The following is a 19,203-nucleotide window of genomic DNA, read 5'->3' as shown; positions in this document are numbered from 1 at the left end:
CCAGAGTAAGATCCGCAGCAGAGTGGTACTCTTGGAACGAAAGCTCTTTATCATTTGTTAATCTGCTACACCTATGTAGTGAACGAGTGCCAGTGATTGATCCAAAGTCTTCGGCTAACATACAACCCGTATAACCATCAAGGTTTGTAGTTGGCTGATCATGGTTACCGCATGATGACATACGAAAAGAACGTATAAGAAAAGAAAAAAAAAACAGAAAAAAAAGGTTTAAAGCCAGCCATTGTTCTGTGAACTCATTCGGTCTTGTGGTGGACTTGCAGATATGTTTATTGTCTGACAGCAAGTGTTCAATTTTCATGTCAATAGCTACTCTAACACGCCATCTAACATCGTGAAGATATGTATTGGAGCCACACTAACCTCGCTTGTTCAATTTTAAGTGCAAGCGGAACCATGCATGACGAAATACATACTCCATGCACATAGTCCAAACTACTATTCCTCTGTAAACTTTTACAAGACTTTTTAGATCACTACTTAGTGATCTAGGGAGTACTCTCTAAGCAAATGAATCGTGTATACTAATCATCTTTATTAGTTCCCTAGTTGACCTGGTGGCATGGCTAACCACTCCACAGCTGGTTTGTTCGATCTGGGTTACAAAAATGCCCCGTGGTTGTGACAAGAGTTTTAAATTTAAATGATTTTGTAATAGCGCCAACCCTATGGTACTTCCGTACTATGCGGTACTTGCCGTTGTAAGACCCGTCAAACAATACGACTTCGATGCAGCGGAAGTTAGGTTTCTTATTTTTAGTGAAGATTCAAGGACAGTGATATAGGAATCGTGCTTAGTATCACATTTACACCTAAGTATAGGTTGGTTAGTTACTCACCTAATCTTGAGTCAGCTAGCCCACCATGATGAGATATGGTTGTTGTAGCTTGTCATGCATTAAGGACTCTCCCATTGCTCCAACTTGGACTAGTATATCATAACGTTGATACTTCGTTCGTAAAGAAATATAGGAGTGTTTAGATCACTTATATTTCTTTACAGAGAGAGTACTAATGTATACGTAAAGATCTAATGGGATAACCTATCTAATGAGAAAAGATAGAGTTACACCATAGTATGTTAATCCAAATATAGGGCTATAAACCGGAAGGGAGCAATAATATCTCATAAATTTTCTCTCACGAAAGATATTAAATCAGATTTATTTTAAATGCAACACAAATATAGTGCATTGAGAGTGCCATATCTAAACATGAATGCCAACTAAAAAAAACATGAATGCGAGATATACACTGGCCTGCCCAAAGTTGACCAGTCTATAAATACAAGAGGATGCCGGCCCTTGAGAGCTGTGCACCCTTCCTCGGTACCGTTGCTGCCAGTCAGCTCTCCATCTCGATAACTTGATCAGTGACACTATAATACACTGGAGTAGCACGAGAAACCTTTGCAGGGCGTCCACACACACAACAGGGGAGGGAACGCGATGGCCGTAGGTGCTGTTGGCGTTGAGGCTGGCCATGGCTCCCCTTTGGCTTACGGCGGCGAGCTCACGTTCACCGTAGTCATGACCTGCCTTGTGGCGGCCTCCGGCGGCCTCATCTTCGGCTACGACATCGGCATCTCAGGTCAGATTCACCCACAGCTTACTTATGATCTTGCGCGGCGTGCTCGTCTCGTTTCTGATCTCTTGCAAACTGTTGTGAAATTCAGGCGGCGTCTCGCAGATGAAGCCCTTCTTGCAGACCTTCTTCCCCAAGGTGCTCAGGCGGATGGCGGACGCGAAGCGGAGCCAGTACTGCATCTTCGACAGCCACGCGCTGACCTCCTTCACCTCGTCCCTGTACATCGCCGGCCTCGTCTCGTCCTTCGCCGCTGGCCGCGTCACCAGGTCGCTGGGGCGGCGTGGCGTGATGCTGCTGGGCGGGGCGCTGTTCTTCGCGGGAGGCGCCATGACCGGCGCGGCGATGAACCTCGCCATGCTCATCGTCGGGCGCATGCTGCTCGGCTTCGGCGTCGGGTTCACCAACCAGGCCACCCCGCTGTACCTCGCCGAGATGGCCCCCGCGCGGTGGCGCGGCTCCCTCGGCGTCGCCTTCCAGTTCTTCCTCGCCCTCGGGATCCTCATCGCCAACCTCGTCAACTACGGCACCGCGCGCCTCGAGTGGGGCTGGAGGCTCTCCCTCGGCCTCGCCGGCGCGCCGGCCATCGTCATCTTTGTGGGCGCTCTCTTCCTCACCGACACGCCCAGCAGCTTCATCATGCGCGGGAAGGCAGACCTCGCCCGGTCGGCGCTCCTCCGGGTGCGCGGGGCCAGCGCGAACGTGGACGCCGAGCTCAAGGACATCACGCGCGCCGTGGAGGCCGCGCGCAGCAGCGAGGAAGGCGCGTTCCGGAAGCTGTTCGCCGACCGGCAGTACCGCCCGCACCTGACATTCTCCGTCGTGGTGCCGTTCTGCCACCAGCTGAGCGGCATGATGGTGCTGACCTTCTTCTCGCCGCTGGTGTTCCGCATCGCCGGCTTCGGGAGCAACGCGGCGCTGATGGGCGCGGTCATCCTCGCCGCCGTCAAGTTCGGCTCGCTCATCCTCTCCACGCTGGTGATCGACCGCTACGGCCGCAAGGTGCTGGTCATGGTTGGCGCGGTGATCATGGTCGTATGCCAGGTCGCGAACGCGTGGATCATGGGGGCGCAAGCCGCCAACGGCCCGATACCGCGGGCTTACGGGGTAGCGCTGCTGGCGCTCACCTGCGTGCAGGGCGCCGGGTTCGGCATGTCGTGGGCGCCGCTCATCTGGATCATCCCCGGCGAGATCTTCCCGATGGAGATACGGTCGGCGGGGCAGTCGGTGAGCGTGTCGACCACGCTGGGGCTCACCTTCCTGCAGACGCAGACCTTCCTCGCCCTGCTATGCCGGCTCAAGTACGCCACGTTCGCCTACTACGCAGCCTGGGTGGTGGCCCTCACGGCCTTCGTCTTGGTCTTCCTGCCGGAGACCAAGGGCGTCCCCCTCGAGTCCATGGGCTCCGTCTGGGAGCGCCACTGGTACTGGAAGAGGTTCGTCGGCGACGGCCGCGGCCGGGGCAAACCAGCTTCATCTCCGTCTGCATCAACATGAGCTATGTGTTCGTTTGTCCGTTCAAGGATAACCTTGATGTACCTGTTTCAGTAAAGAAAAGAAAACTTGGTGTGCCGTGCACGCATGCTCGGTTAAAGTTTTATTTAGGAGCGTGGCATTCTTCTTCTTGCTTGGACTTGGAGTGTCTTGTATTGACTCGCGGATGAATTTGCGAAGTTGTTATCATGGATGCTAAATGTCTTTCCTTTTTCTTTTGACAGCTTGGATAATGGGTATGTTATTAATCGTCGATGTATATATGTATACATGTTCTTGTGTAATAAAATCTTTCTAATGAAACGATGCTGATCACCGGAATATCTTCAACATGAGTATTTGTTGGTCAACCAATCCTAATTGACTCGACCCAAAAATATAAGTTCATATATATGTTCATAATGAGCTGAAATGATTGTTTTTTTTATCGTCGATGACACACAGTCATATTTTACAATCGCTTCGTTGTCTTACATCATGATTGTGATGTCCCATTAGAAGGTTTTTAATGTTCCATGATAAAGGTTTATTGTGATGTTCCATTGTGTGTCATCATTATTGTGATCACACATAAGTTTTTCCATTATTGTGACTCACTTTTAGAAGGATTTTTCTTCTTCTTTTTCCCTGATGGAATCCTGATACAACTTGGAGCAAATTGTCTAGTCTATCTCTTTTAGTAATAACAACGATGCATTTTATGGTAGTATGACTCTCGCAGGGTCCAAGTCTTTCTGTGGCTTCTATCTCATAACAAACCTATGACTAGAGACAAACTTGTAGAAAAGAAACTTGAATATACCTTTGGATTGTGTACTTTGCAATGAGCAAGAAATTGTTTCTCATCTGCTCTTTGATTGTGCAGTTTCTAAAAATACTTGGAAATAGTTGTCTAGCTTCTTTGGAATTACTTTAGGATATGATTTTCCTTCTGTTGCCAGATTTTGGCCTGCTAACAACATCCACATGTGCCTAATTTTACATGCACTTGCATCTTATGGTGTACTTGGAAAACTAGAAATGCACACATATTCAATAATGCATTTTGGTCTTATATTAAGCAGGTGTGGTGGTTAATCCTAGTGCTCTAAAAAAGGAGGATCCTACACAAGGAGAAGCATCTCGGAAGAAAGATCCAATCTCTCAGATGATCTCTTCATGGATTAGAAACTCCACATCGTCTGTCCTTGGGGTAACTGACCCTGACCTTGGCGCTGGTTCTCTCAATATTGCCCTCCTCTCTAGCATGTCCTTGGTTGATCCAGTCAATAACCACCGGGTGAGGGGAGAGGGCAGATGCTTTGCCATCCCCTAACTCCAGCCCAAAGAGACCAAAGCCTTCCATGCTTAGCCCCTGCAATCCTCTCGAGCTGAACAACTCGTCCCTATAGTCCCCACTGAAGAAATCCAAGATCACCTTTTGTCGGTGTCAAAACCGGTAGACCTCGGATAGGGGGGCCCGAACTGTTAGATCGGATCGATGGGTAACAAGAGAAAGAACACACATCATTTACCCAGGTTCGGGCCCTCTCTATAGAGGTAAAACCCTACATCCTGCTCTTGCTTATATTATGGATGTATCGAAGTATATAGTTGATCTTCGTCGGGTGTTGGTTTGCACTATCGGGATAGGAGATCACTGGTTTGATTGCTGGACCTTTTTCATTCAAGTTTAGAGTTATCATTTATGCTGTTAGGCCAACAAACTAGTATAGATAATATTTACTCTCGTATAGAGCACTAAATGTCATTAAGCCTGGTGGTTAATCGCCAATTGGGTGGCACGCTTTTCATTTGTGTTTAAAAAATTACTTTACGCTGTTAATCTAAAGAATACATAACTTCCTAATCCCATTTCAACAACAAATGCCGTCGGTTGTTTCGGTAAGGCGCGCTCTGAAATATCGGACAGTTTTTCCTCTTAATGCGATTTGTGTTGTTTCTGATCTACCGGGGTCATTTTTGTGCAAGTTTTTCTTTTTGCAAAAAGAGCAGGCCCCACACGCTGTCCCCACCCGTTTGATCATTGATAGCGGGTTCCATGCCTGCTGGCACGTCTTGTCAGCGTCCTTATGTATAAAAATGAGTTTTGCACCGTATTTACACAGCAAAGACAAGTTTTTGCATCACTTTAATGTACACCACAACTTGTAGCACTGAAGTGATCATTCATGCCAAGTTCGGGCACAACCGCACCAATGGTGTAACTGACTCTTTTTCCAACTTGTTTTTAGGACTTGTATTTTTTTTAGAACCATGGCTACAAAATTACACCATGGTGGGTGCATATTCGTTCCTCATTACATCTCTCATATCAGTCGGAACATCAGCCAGAAACATAAAATCTCCTGAGGCACATGCTTTCGAGGCTAGCTCATGAGCCAGCTTGTTCTTTTCCCTTCTGATAGCACTGATCTCTGCACTTGAGTAGCCCAAGAGGAGGGCCTTAGCGTCCGCAATCCACGCGTGGCATGACGATCTGCATCTCTCCTCCGTTTTTAGATCCCGAACAACTCCGGCGCTGTCCATCTCAAGGATCAAATTTCCATAGTAATACTTTGCAAATTCAGATAATCCCAACACCGCAGCCGCAGCTTCTGCCTCTTCCGCCGAACTGCAGTTGGGAAGTCGCCGTCCTACAGAAAGAAACACATGGCCCTTGTTGTCTCTCGCAACCGCACCGCCCCACGCTTCTCCTGTTTCCTCCAGGAAAGCAGCATCTATGTTTAACTTTGCCCTGCCCGCTGGAGGTGCAGTCCAATGGTTAGGTTCAATTATACTCAGTATGCTCGGTTTGGCCGGGAATAGAGACTGTTTATTCTTGTCGCCTTCGTACATCGGGTCACATGCAGCCAACCGGATGTCGTCATGGAGTCTGAGCAGGTATTGGACAGCACCTGAGACCGTTTGTTTTCCATCACCATGGACCACATTGTTTCTTAGGTTCCAGGCCTGCCACATGATTAACATCAACTTAGTTCTGACCTCCTTATGCTGTCCTAGTAGCATCAGTTGTAGCCAATCCACACCAGAGTATTTAAGTTCAGATTCCCTAGGAATGTCCCAGACGGCCCTCATGGAGTGGCGAAGAGCAGCACTCCTCGTACATGCGATAACGGCATGGTACTCATCTTCAGTACCTCTACCGCATATTTCACATACATTGTCATCAGCTAGTGTCCTTCTGCAAGCATTGTGTTTGGTAGCGAGCGAATTTGTGGCTACTCTCCATCCGAAGACCTTTATCTTCTCTGGTATCTCCGCTTTCCAAATTGCATCCCATATACTCCGGTCGCCCGGATCTCTTGAGGAGCTTGTTGCTATCTCCGTACCATTTCTCTTGAGAGAATCGGCGAGCTTGTAGGCGCTCCTAACCGTGAAGACACCTGATTTCTCATAGTGCCAAGCATAGCAGTCCTCCATTTCAGTCCGTGGGATTTTAATTTTGCATATCTCATCTGCATCAAAGGGGTGGAAGATCTGCCTCACTAGTTCAACATTCCACTCTTTGTTTTGTGTATCGATCAGTTGGTTTACCCACCTCAGCCTAGACCTCCTTATGAAAGAGGCCACCTTCAACCCCTCTTTCCTTGGTATCCATTGGTCTCTTGTAATATGAATGTTTTTGCCATTACCCACTCGCCAGATGAGACCCTTTTTCAGCAGATCCAAACCAAATTCAATTCCTCTCCACACAGGGGATGCATCGGCCGAGAAAACGGTATCAACGAGGTTACCATTAGGATAGTATTTTGATTTTAGTACCCTAGCACATAGACTTTCTGGCCTCTGAAGCAGTCTCCAACCTTGTCTTGCTAGCAGTGCCTGGTTGAACAAGTGCATATCCCGGAATCCGATTCCACCATTGCATTTTGGTTTTGTCATATCTTCCCAAGACATCCAGTGAACCTTGCGCTTGTCGTCTTTGTCACCCCACCAGAAATCTCTAATCACCTTCTCATACTTATCACAGAAGCTCTGATTGAGTTTAAAAACCCCCATGACATGAGTAGGTAAGGACTGCGCCACTGCTTTGACATTTACCTCTTTTGCTGCTTGGGACATGAACCTCTCGTTCCAGTTGTTGCATCTTTTACCAAATCTCTCCATGATTGGTTGAAAGTTGCCATCCTTCATTCTACACTCCGGCGTCGGGAGACCGAGGTATTTGCTTTCAAAAGAGACCGATTCCACCCCTGAAATTTCTTTGATATTCTCTCTTTCCTCGGCGAGGCTCGTTTCACTGAATAATAGTGAGCATTTGTTAGGGCTTAGGAGTTGGCCCGTGGCCATTTGGAATTCCTCAAGCACCTCTTTCACTCTCCCCGCTTGGTGCGTTGTTGCTTTGAAAAAGAGGAGACTATCATCGGCGAAAAGCATATTTGAGATTCCCGGGCATCCTCGTGCGACCTTAATTGGTGTTATACCTCCGTTACTCACTCCCTGTTGAGCAAAGTTGCTAGACTGTCAGCCACAAATAGGAATAGGTAGAGACTAAGGGGGTCACCTTGTCTGAGCCCTCTCGAGGGAGAGAAGATTTCCAGAAGTTCTCCGTTGCATCTGACAACAAACTTGACCGTTCTAACACAAGTCATCACCCACTTCGTGAACTTATCCTCAAAACCGAGCTTTCGGAGCACCCCTTCCAGAAAATTCCAATCGACTCAATCGTATGCTTTCGCAAGGTCCAGCTTGTAGGCGCAGTGGGTGTCTCTCTGATTCTTGCTGTGCTGGATCTTATGAAAGCATTCGAAGGCAATTATCGCATTGTCCGTGATCAATCCGCCGGGAACGAACGCGCTCTGTGATTCAGAAATAAGGTCATTCAGGAAGGGTCGCAGCCGATTCACCAGAATTTTTGATATGACCTTGTAGATGACGTTACATAGACTGATTGGACGGTAATCTTTGATGCTTTGAGGATCATTGTTCTTGGGTATTAGAACAATAGTGGTCTCATTTACTCCATCCGGCATCACATCGTCATTAAAAAAAATTGCACCCCCTTAGTTACGTCTTCTCTCAATACTGCCCAATTCCTTTGAAAAAATCTTGTCGGGAAGCCGTTCGGCCCCGGGGCCTTGAGGGGTCCGATCTGGAAGAGGGCGTCGCCCACTTCTGAATCTAAGATAGGTCTGGTCAGAGCATCATTCATATGAGCCTCAACTTTCCTTGGTATTAGGTCGATCAACTTCTGAGGCCTCACGCCCTCATCCTTCTTATATAAATCTTTGAAGAACCTATTGATTTCAGTGTGTATATCCTTTGTGTTCTCAGTCCAAGAGCCATCTTCTTTCTTTAATTTCTCAATCTTGTTCTTCTTTCTTCTCCAGTTTGCTTTTCTATGAAAAAACTCAGTGTTCTTATCTCCCTCACGCAGCTAGGAGATCCTTGACCTTTGCCTCCACATAACCTCCTCCCGGAACAGCCATTCATCAAGCTCAGCTTCGATTTTCTTTATGTTCTCATCGGTCTCCCTTGAACGTGGTTGCAACCTCAGACTCTGTAGCCTAGTTCGAAGAGATTTGATGCTGTTAAGGACTGAGCTGAATTCCTTCTGAGCCCAGCGTCCTAGCACATCCCTCATTGATTTCAACTTGGTGGCAACGTTTCTGAGGGAAGGGGTGCAGTCCCCCTCTTTCCAAGCATTATGCACTGTTTCTGTTAGATTTTCACTTCGCTCCCACATGGCCTCATATCTGAATGTCTTATTGACCTTTCTCCACTCCTTCCTCTTTCCAAATCGCAACAGCAAGGGGACGTGATCCGATCTTGAGGAACAGATATGTTCGATCTTGGCCTCTCCAAACGCTTTGCACCATTCTGGTGTTGCAACCCCTCTATCTAGGCGAGCCTTGACATTCTTGTCCCCACGCTGTTTATTATCATACGTCCACGTCGTACCTTTGAAACCCAGGTCCTGAAGATTGCAGTCCGCAAGAACTTGGCAAAAATTGGCCATATTACTTTCAGACCTTTTTGCTCACGAGAAGTGTTCGCTCTGCCACATGGTTTCGTTAAAATCACCTATCATGAGCCACGGTTCAGAAGAATTGTTCCTAATCCTTCTCAGGAGTTCCCACATGTGATGTCGTTCATGTGATTTAGGTTCTCCATATACGAATGTACCCCTCCATTGCATAGCATTGGGACTTAACCGAATTAACACATCGATAGACCTCGGTCCAACAGCGATTTCCTTTATTTCCACACCCTCCTCATAAAACAGCACAATCCCGGCACTCTTGCCGATGCCGGGCTGCACAATACAATGCCGAAGGCCCAGCCTCCATCTAAGATTATTCACGTACTCATCGCTTTTCCGAGTTTCTGACAGAAAAACTAACTTAGGCTTATATGTGTGCACAAGGCCCACTAGCTCACGAACTGTGCGAGGCTGCCCAATTCCTCGATAGTTCCAGCTGATGAGCGTCATGGCTCCTGGAGGGCGCTCTCTTCAGCACCCACCAGTTGACCGAGAGCCCCGGGCTCGGTTGCTTCCGTACCACCATCCTCGCTAGCACGGTTGTCCTCCTTCCCATTGCCTGGACCCTTCTTCTTCTTGCTCTGCTCAGCTGAACCCCCTGCATTTTCCTCCTCTGTTTTACCTTTTCCTTCCCCCCCACGATCCCCTCTTTTCCCTAGAACCGAGGCCGCTCTACCATGCTGCTTCTTGGTCCTGCTGAATTTTCCATCTTTCTTCCCATCTGGTCCCTTGTAGGTGAGCTGCACATGTCCGTTATGTCCTGAACTGCATATTGGCTGGCTAGAGCAGCCCAGGGTTGCTCCCAACTTCAGGCTAGCAGTAGCTGAAGGAAATATGCCCTAGAGGCAATAATAAAGTATTATATATTTCCTTATATCATGATAAATGTTTATTATTCATGCTAGAATTGTATTAACCGGAAACATAATACATGTGTGAATACATAGACAAACAGAGTGTCACTAGTATGCCTCTACTTGACTAGCTCGTTAATCAAAGATGGTTATGTTTCCTAGCCATAGACATAAGTTGTCATTTGATTAACGAGATCACCTCATTAGGAGAATGACGTGATTGACTTGACCCATTCCGTTAGCTTAGCACTCGATCGTTTAGTATGTTGCTATTGCTTTCTTCATGACTTATACATGTTCCTATGACTATGAGATTATGCAACTCCCGTTTACCGGAGGAACACTTTGTGTGCTACCAAACGTCACAACATAAATGGGTGATTATAAAGGTGCTCTACAGGTGTCTCCAAAGGTACTTGTTGGGTTGGCGTATTTCGAGATTAGGATTTGTCACTCTAATTGTCGGAGAGGTATCTCTGGGCCCACTCGGTAATGCACATCACTATAAGCCTTGCAAGCATTGTGACTAATGAGTTAGTTGCGGGATGATGTGTTACGGAACGAGTAAAGAGACTTGCCGGTAATGAGATTGAACTAGGTATCGAGATACCGACGATCAAATCTCGGGCAAGTAACATACCGGTGACAAAGGGAACAACGTATGTTGTTATGCGGTCTGACCGATAAAGATCTTCGTAGAATATGTGGGAGCCAATATGGGCATCCAGGTCCCGCTATTGGTTATTGACCGGAGACGTATCTCGGTCATGTCTACATAGTTCTCGAACCCGTAGGGTCCGCACGCTTAAAGTTACGATGACAGTTTTATTATGAGTTTATGTATGTTGATGTAACGAAGGAGTTCGGAGTCCCGGATGAGATCGGGGACATGACGAGGAGTCTCGAAATGGTCGAGACGTAAAGATCGATATATTGGACGACTATATTCGGACTTCGGAAAGGTTCCGAGTGATTCAGGTATTTTTCGGAGTACCGGAGAGTTACGGGAATACGTATTGGGCCTTATTGGGCCATACGGGAAAGAAGAAAAAGGGCCTCAAGGGTGGCCGCACCCCTCCCCTTGGTCTGGTCCGAATTGGACTAGGGAAGGGGGGCGCCCCCTTCCTTCCTTCTCTTTTCCCCTTCCTCTTTTCCTATTCCATATGGGAGGTGGAATCCTACTAGGACTAGGGAGTCCTAGTAGGACTCCACACTTGGTGCGCCCCCTCCTAGGGCCGGCCTCCTCCTCCCTTGCTCCTTTATATACGGGGGCAGGGGGCACCCCAGAGACACAACAATTGATCCTTGAGATCTCTTAGCCGTGTGCGGTTCCCCCCTCACCATATTACACCTCGATAATACCGTTGCGGAGCTTAGGCGAAGCCCTGCGTCGGTGGAACATCATCATCGTCACCACGCCCTCATGCTGACGAAACTCTCCCTCAACACTCGGCTGGATCGGAGTTCGAGGGACGTCATCGAGCTGAACGTGTGTAGAACTCGGAGGTGCCGTGTGTTCGGTACTTGATCGGTCGGATCGTGAAGACGTACGACTACATCAACCGCGTTGTGATAACGCTTCCGCTGTCGGTCTATGAGGGTACGTGGACAACACTCTCCCCTCTCGTTGCTATGCATCACCATGATCTTGTGTGTGCGTAGGAATTTTTTTGAAATTACTACGTTCCCCAACAGTAGCGTCATCGACCTTCGTCACAGCAGCAGCACCTAGGTTCAGGGAAAACCCGGGCTTAGGTCCAAACCCTGGTGGGTACTCCAGATCTTCCTCTCCACCATCATGCCCTTCCACACCCTTGGTGGCCACTGGTGCGGGCTGAGGAAGGACGGTGTTGTTGTTGGGTCCCTTCCCCATCCTTTCTGTACCATCCTCACCAACTTTTGCTGTCACTGGACACAACGCCTTGTTGGGGTCGTCCTTCTTTTCCTCAGCCTTGTCACTCTCCGTGTCCAGCTTGATCGCATTCACAGCAGCGACGGCCGCTTGCACCAGGGGGTTTGCCAGGACTTCAGTTGGCACACCCCCAATCCTCACAGCCGCTGGTTTTTGGGTTGCCATCAGGGCTGCTTCAGACTTCTCTGCGCCGAAGTTGAGGAAGCGGCGAGTACTGCTAGCTTCTGGGACCACAACACCACCCCTACTGCTACTCCTCTTGAAGGGCGATGCACGCATTGCTGCCGAGAACCTCATCTCTTGGAGGTCCTCGGGCAGCTTACAATCGCGTTGGTTGTGCCCTATGTGTCCACAATAGCTACAAAACCTAGGCAATCTCTCATACTTAACACTAAGAAGGTACATCCTTTTCTTTTCAAGATCATGGGACTCTAGTTCACTACGTAGGGGTTCATCAACATCATGATTCACCCTGACACGCATGTAGTCTCCCCAAATCCGTCCTTCCCTGTCCGCATCCACTTCAAGTACCTCTCCGAGCATTGCACCAAGCTTCATGGCCACCTGTTCAAAAAGCATGATCGGTGGCGCGTCGTAGATGCGGACCCAGATCGGCATATGGCCAACATCGACGTCGCCGGGGCTGACACTCCCGTCAACCGCCGTCATCAGGAAGGCGTCCCCCTTGTGAGTCCAGGGGCCGCTGTTGAGGATGAAGCGGAGGTCTCCCTGGCGCTCGAACTCGACGAGGAAGCGGTTGTTCTTGAGGGGTGTGTAGTTGACACGCCCTCTCAGTCCCCACTTGAACTTGAGCTCCTGGAATAGCCCCACGATGTTGAACACCTCCATCGAGAAGAACAGCCCGACGGCTATCCACCTCGATCGCATGGCCGCCCTCTCTCTGGACGGGTTCAGCTGGACCAGATTCCGCGCCTGCATCTCCATGCTGACGGGAAAGACAGGAGCCACGACATGATCATTCACTCCGTACCTTGCACTTTGGTTGGCCCCCACTCCTTGACCTTCAGGAGTACGGTATAGATCCCCGCGGTCCCGTGATGAACCGCCGCGAGCTAACGCCCTCGATCCCAGGCCTGGAGTCGACCTCCTCGCCGCTGTCCATCGGGGCCTTGTTCTTGCCAGTGCCTTGGTTCGCCATTGCAGAGAAGCACACGATCTCAATGCTCTGTGGTGTTTGGTTGTGGTTGGACGTCTCCCTCAGGCAGACCTTTAAACTCCCGTGTTGCTCTCCCAATCTTGGGATCGCCTTCGTTGGATTTGACAAGATTTGATCCTCTTCCTTAGGCTGTGCTCTATCCGTATCAGGCGGCCGATCCTCACATATTCCTTTGTCCGGTGGATCTGTTTCCTCCCGGCCCCTTCTATTCCCATCCGTGGTACTGCCTTGACGGCAAGCAGCTGGCGCTCACGGCCTTTCACGTCGTCGCTGCACGTTGCCGGGCTGGTGCCGTCCGCCGCTCGTGGCCAGCTGCATGCCTGCATCAGCACCGCCAAGGCCATTGGACGTCAGCGCATCATGCTCATGGGCGGGGCGCTCTTCCTCGCCGGTGGCGCCATCACCAGCGTGGCCATGCAGCAACATCGCCGTGCTTACCGTCGGGTTCACCAACCAGGTAAGTATAAATCGCCATCCCCGGTGCAGTTATTTAATCTATCTACGTGCATACCACGCCTGTGCCAGTGAAGTCAAGTCTTCGGTTCACATATACACTGCGTATAAATCCAGCCGTTGTTCGCTGGACTCAGTCGATCTTGCAGTGGACTTTCTTTTTTTGAAACGAGGCAAAAGATTTGCCATTTTCATTGATTAAGAAGAAGAGAATTGCCTGGTTAATTGACGAAAAACCGGGCTAAAACCGATACAAACTCAACCCACATGGCATGGGCACCACCGGCCAACCTGACCACCGACATGAGACACAAAGCTGCAAAAAAGAAAGGCATTCGCCAAGGAGTCGCAAGCGTCATCTTCATCACCGGTTGCCTCGAACGAGCAACTCCGACTTCACCATAGAGCTCCAACCTCGAAGCCAACCCACAAACAGCTGCATAGAAGCCACGACGGCACATGCCACCGGATGGCCACACGCGCAAGCAATCGACAGCTCCGACTTTGACGACGAGCCTCACCAAGGAAATATGCAGGACTTGCGCCGACCGTGCCCTAAGAGCACCTCGGACACGCCGGGAAGAACCGACTACCGAAGTCCACGCCGTGACCCGAGCTCCTTTTGACGCCATCATCGTTGCCAGATAGAAACCAGCGCGCCGCCTCAGCAAACCACACGGCGAAGATGCCGCCATCCACCAGTCTCCCAGTCGTAGCCGGCTCCGAGACGATGCCCCAAGGAGGAGAAAGACGCGAAGACGCCTCCATCGCCCGATCCAGCGGATCTGAGGTTTCCCACCGAAGCCCAAGCCGTGGGGAGGAGGAGCCAAGATATCTTCGGCGCCACTAACCTCGCTTGCTTAATTTTAAGTACAAGTGGAACCATGTATGGCTGGACTTGACCCAATAACAATAGATTGAGTGACGAGCCTTCAAAGTCTCTAGTTGACCTCGTGGCACAGCTGGCTGTTTGGGTCTCAGTTCCTAGTACAAACATGACTCTTTTAAATTCAATTGATTCTTGTTCTCTTTCCGGATGCACTTGAAATGATTCTGTACTTACGCTGAACCTCAACAAGTTCCAACTGATACCTCATATGAGGAATCATATGACTATCGAATAGCAATGGACCGCTTGGCGAACTATATAATACTCCATCCGTTCCTAAATACAATTCTTTTTAGGCATTTCACTATAGAGACTGCATTCGAATGTATATAGACATCTTTTAGAGTATAGGTTCACTCATTTTGCTTCGTATGTAGTCTATAGTGGAATCTCTTAAAAGACTTATATTTAGAAACGGAGGGAGTATAAGTCATTGCAATGAAATAAAAAGGAACTATGGGCAAATGAATCGTCAGCAATCATGTCGTCGATCATTGTTCTGATCGCTTTAGAGTTTTCTTTTTCATTTTCCTTTTCCTCCGCTAAGGCAGAGATGGTGTCTTGTACGACTTTGCTCTTTGCTGGTGTGATTCTTCATATATGTGTATGTGTTTGTTATAGTATTGATTGTATGCATCCAAGTCATGCAGAGCCCGATTGTGTGCTCATTGAGTTTGTATTACTTTGATGCTTCATTTTAAGTTCATAAAATCCACATTTTATCTAAAGAAACACCATTTCGTAGTGCAGAATGTTTCATGTGCCTTCGGCAATATTTCGCGTTGGAGCATAAGAGCATCTACAACCGGTTTTCTTTGTTTCCTTCTCGAGTTTGACTGTTTTCATTCTTTTGCATTGGTTTTGTTTTTTTTGGGAGGGGGGGGGGGGGGGTATTAGTTTCTCCGTTTTTCTTTCATTTTTTGTATCATAGGTTTCTTTTTTTCTAACACATGTCTACTTTTTTTCAGTACACAATGGACATTTTTAGTGCATACATGACTTTTTTTATGCACGTTCAACATTTTTCGAGTACATGATTTACATATTGCTTTTCATACATGTTTTGAACACCTTTTGAATATATGGTCAACATTCTTCCAAGTATATGTTGAACATTTTTATGGTAATAAAAAAATTAAAACTACATGAAACTTTTATTGCATGATATAAATATCTTTTAAATGTTTTCAGTAGACAATGTACATTTTTAGTGTATACGCGAAATATTTTTTTGATACACATTGAATTTTTCAAAAATAAATGATGTACATTTTTATTTATTCATGTTTTGAACACTTTATTGCATACATGGTCAACATTTTTTCAAATAGACGTTGAACATTTTTATTGTAATAAACATTTTGTAAAACTATGCAAGTTTTTTTACATTGTACAAACATTTTTTAAATGTCACATTGTTTTGTGCAACACGAGAATATTTCTTTAAAATATCGTGCACACTTTTTAATGGTAAGAAATATTTATGCATTTTTTTACATTGTATACACATGTTTCAGAAATTTCACACATAGCTTTTTGAAACGCAGGAACGTTTTTCATTGTCGCCAACATTGTTTTTGAAAGCTATCAAGATTTTTTTTAGTTGTGCTAACATTTTTTTACCGTGTTAACATTTTCAAATTCATGGTTTTATTTTAAAAATAAATTGAACTTTTTAAACTATATAAAAAAGAAAAAGAAAATTAGGACGTCAACATGTCATCAGTGTGGGAGACCCCTACTGGGCCAACCCAACCCCTACGCGGCTGCCTTCCACTTGCTATAAGCGAGGCATAGGCGCGCGGGCCCATCTGATCGAAGGAGTATTTCTTCAGGAAGAGGCAATCCTCCTCATGGCCCATGTGACCCCGTTGACCCTAATGACACCTGAGGTATGAGAAAAATAGAAAATGCTTAATGAAACACCAGACCATAAGAGTGTCCGAGAATGTTACAATTATTGACATACCGCGAGAAAAATATGCTGCACCGATAACATTCAGGAAACCATTCAGCAGGAAACTTGTATGCTGCAATGTCAGGGGTTCGAGATCTTACGTCTAAATGAGATCAGACGACGAATGTTGATATTTTTTTTTATAAATTTGGTCAAACGTGAGAAGGTTTAACGGAAGGCAAGCCGAACATGTTAATGAAATGAAGTTACCATAGTGATAGTGTCACCCGGAAAAAAAAACCGCAGTGATAGTGATTGTTTTAGTTAGACAGCTTAAACTCAATAGACGGTGGAGATTTCATCTCCTGCCGCACTGCCGCGGACCACCCTGTCCAGCAAAAGCACTTCTTTCGGCGGCGGCGGCGCGAAGGCAAAGCCGGAAGAATTAGGGTTTAAGCCATGGCGGCCGAGGACCAGATCCCGCGAGCGCAAGCCAACCCCGAGAAGACCAAGAAGCGGAAGAAGCCCAAGAAGGACAAGTGGGGGCAGCCCATCGCCGCCGCGGCCGACGAGCCGGCCGTCGAGCAGGTGCAGGAGCAAGAGGCACCTGAGGAGCCTGTCGCAGCGGCGGCGGCGGCGGCGGAGGGTGGGGAGGGCGCGGAGAGCTATGAGCGCGGCAAGGTGGTGGCGAGCGGCATGCCGTACACGACCACCGAGGAAGAGATCCGGGAGCTGTTCGACCAGTTCGGCCCCATCCGCTCCCTCCAGCTCTCCCGCTTCCCGGACTCCGGCAACTTCCGCGGCCTCGCCTTCGTCACCTTCGAGGTTACTACTGAACTTATTCTGCTATCTTGTTGTAGAATCGTCTTTCTGTATTTGCTCCTGGTACAAAGGTTAAGAAAGTACCAGTAGCTTGTTTGTACCTTAATCAACATGTTGTAAGACAAATTGGATATTGCACTTGTTGGCACTACCCTGCTAACCATTTTGTTTATGCCACACTGTCACCTTATTCTGTCAGTTTGTTGAATGGGCTATGTACAATACAGTGGTGTATGTGTTTGCCCGTGTTCGATCCCTGATCCTCAATTTTAGTTGTGGACTCCCTTTGCATGATTCGTCACCATATATGATTACCAATTGCAGACTGGTAATCATTTGACGGCATTTAAAATTTTGGAATTCCTTCCATCATACAAGTGATATTCCCTTATCTTGTTATCGAGCAAATTTGCTGTTGCTGCTCTATGCAAGTACTACAAAGTAAACTGAAGACGTTTTAGAATTTGGAACATGTAATTAGTTGGCTTCTTAGTTCGTTTAACTAAAGCTACTTCACTGTATTATGTCATTTACGTCAGATGAAATGAATTTACCATGAAATCTCTGTGAGATCTACTAAGAAAACTGAAGAAGTTTTAGAAGTCAGAAACAGATAACTAGTTGGCTTTTTAGTTCGTTTGAACAAGGCTGATTCATTCTGCTTTATTATGTCATTTCAGTCAGATGAAGTTGCCATGAAATCTCTGGAGCTTGATGGATCCAAAATGTAAGTTTCAGTCTGACTATTGATTTGTGTCTTACTCATGTCATCGCACAGGTGAATTCCCTTGTCACTGACACATATACTGCTTGTACAGCGGTAACAGGTTTATGAGGGTCGAAAGATGCAGGGTAACTGCTAGCTCGAAGAGGCAAAAGAAGACAGAGTTCCAATCCGATCCTGAGAAGCCTGATGGCTGCCTCTCAGCTTATGTCGGCAATCTCTCATGGAACATCACCGAGAAGGACTTGAGGGATTTCTTCAAATCATCAAGGATTGCATCAATAAGATTTGCCATCGACAATCGAACCGGAGATTCTCGTGGTTTCTGCCATGTTGATTTCGAGGACGATGAATCGCTCGAGAAAGCTGTTGGGATGAATCAATCTGAACTGCGGGGAAGACCTGTGAAGATAGCGTATGCTATCATCAACAGGGCTTGAAGGCTGGCTAGCTGGTGCTCAACATTTCGCATTATTGAGCTAGTGAGATTCAGTTGTAAGGTCTTGCCCCCTTCACTGTTTCCATTATGTTTCTATAGACCAAACATGCCATATATTGGCCAGAAGTAATGATCGTGTAACAAATACTTTTGGGCTGCATCTTATCAATCTATCTTAAAAATCATGCTGCTCGTTGTTCTGTCCAGCACAGTTGCAATGGCTTTGTAGTAGAGTTGTGTAAACCTGTCTGTCTTATGTTTGTATGAGAAAACCTATGTCTGCACATCCTCTTAACATGTACTCCCTTCGTCCCAAAATAAGTGTCTTAACCTTAGTACAACTTTGTACTAGAGTTAGTACAAAGTTGAGACACTTATTTTGGGACGGAGGGAGTACCTTTTAGCAGGGGATGTCTGTAGAGCGGAAGAGCGGAACCGGATTCTCTAACATTGTGAAGGAAAGTCATGGTGCTACAGTGTTTGTCTAGTGTAAAATGAAGAAGAAAAGTTAGGGACTGTTAGTAGGTAGGTTGTTTACTGTTGGTATTTACTGTAAATATAAATAATTTAAAATTAATTTTATGTCACCGTCAATTTGTTTGTATGTAATTACTATAAATGTACACAATAGATCATCAATTTGTAAATTAATTTAAGTCATTTTAGCCATAATCATATGGATAGAAAGAAGGAAGTTAGGGTATTGTAGCTTCTCTAACTTTCCTTCTCAATGTTAGAGGATCCGGTTATGATGTTTTTCGGTTATTGTTGAGAGTTTATCTCTGATGCTCCACTTTGACAATACCTGTAACCATTCATGTAGGGGGCATATCGTGTCAACAAGGATTATTCAGTATAGGATTAACTTATTAAGTAGGGTCATGCTGGTTATGCTATATTTATCCTGGTGGTCCTAGTATAGGAAAGAAAATAAGGCAAGTGCATTGGAGACCA

The 19,203-nt window shown here is 46.9% G+C and overlaps 2 protein-coding genes across 2 annotated transcripts; both read left to right on the top strand.

Moving 5' to 3' along the window:
* The first annotated feature begins 1,357 nt into the window (after window positions 1-1,357).
* Window positions 1,358-3,341, top strand: LOC123100578 (sugar transport protein MST1). Its single transcript, XM_044522485.1, has 2 exons — window positions 1,358-1,608; window positions 1,694-3,341. Exons 1-2 carry the CDS (start codon window positions 1,467-1,469, stop codon window positions 3,097-3,099), a joined length of 1,548 nt encoding a protein of 515 aa, XP_044378420.1. The 5' UTR covers window positions 1,358-1,466; the 3' UTR covers window positions 3,100-3,341.
* Window positions 3,342-16,626: 13,285 nt separating this feature from the next.
* Window positions 16,627-18,434, top strand: LOC123099001 (phragmoplastin interacting protein 1). Its single transcript, XM_044521106.1, has 3 exons — window positions 16,627-17,089; window positions 17,767-17,813; window positions 17,905-18,434. The coding sequence occupies exons 1-3, from the start codon at window positions 16,724-16,726 to the stop codon at window positions 18,248-18,250; spliced, it is 759 nt and encodes a 252-aa protein (XP_044377041.1). The 5' UTR covers window positions 16,627-16,723; the 3' UTR covers window positions 18,251-18,434.
* Window positions 18,435-19,203: the final 769 nt, after the last annotated feature.

Source organism: Triticum aestivum, chromosome 4D (assembly GCF_018294505.1).
Source record: "Triticum aestivum cultivar Chinese Spring chromosome 4D, IWGSC CS RefSeq v2.1, whole genome shotgun sequence".
In the NCBI taxonomy this organism is placed as follows: Eukaryota; Viridiplantae; Streptophyta; class Magnoliopsida; order Poales; family Poaceae; genus Triticum; species Triticum aestivum.
Note: the sequence above shows the minus strand (reverse complement) of the source record. Positions and strands in the feature narration are given on the sequence as shown.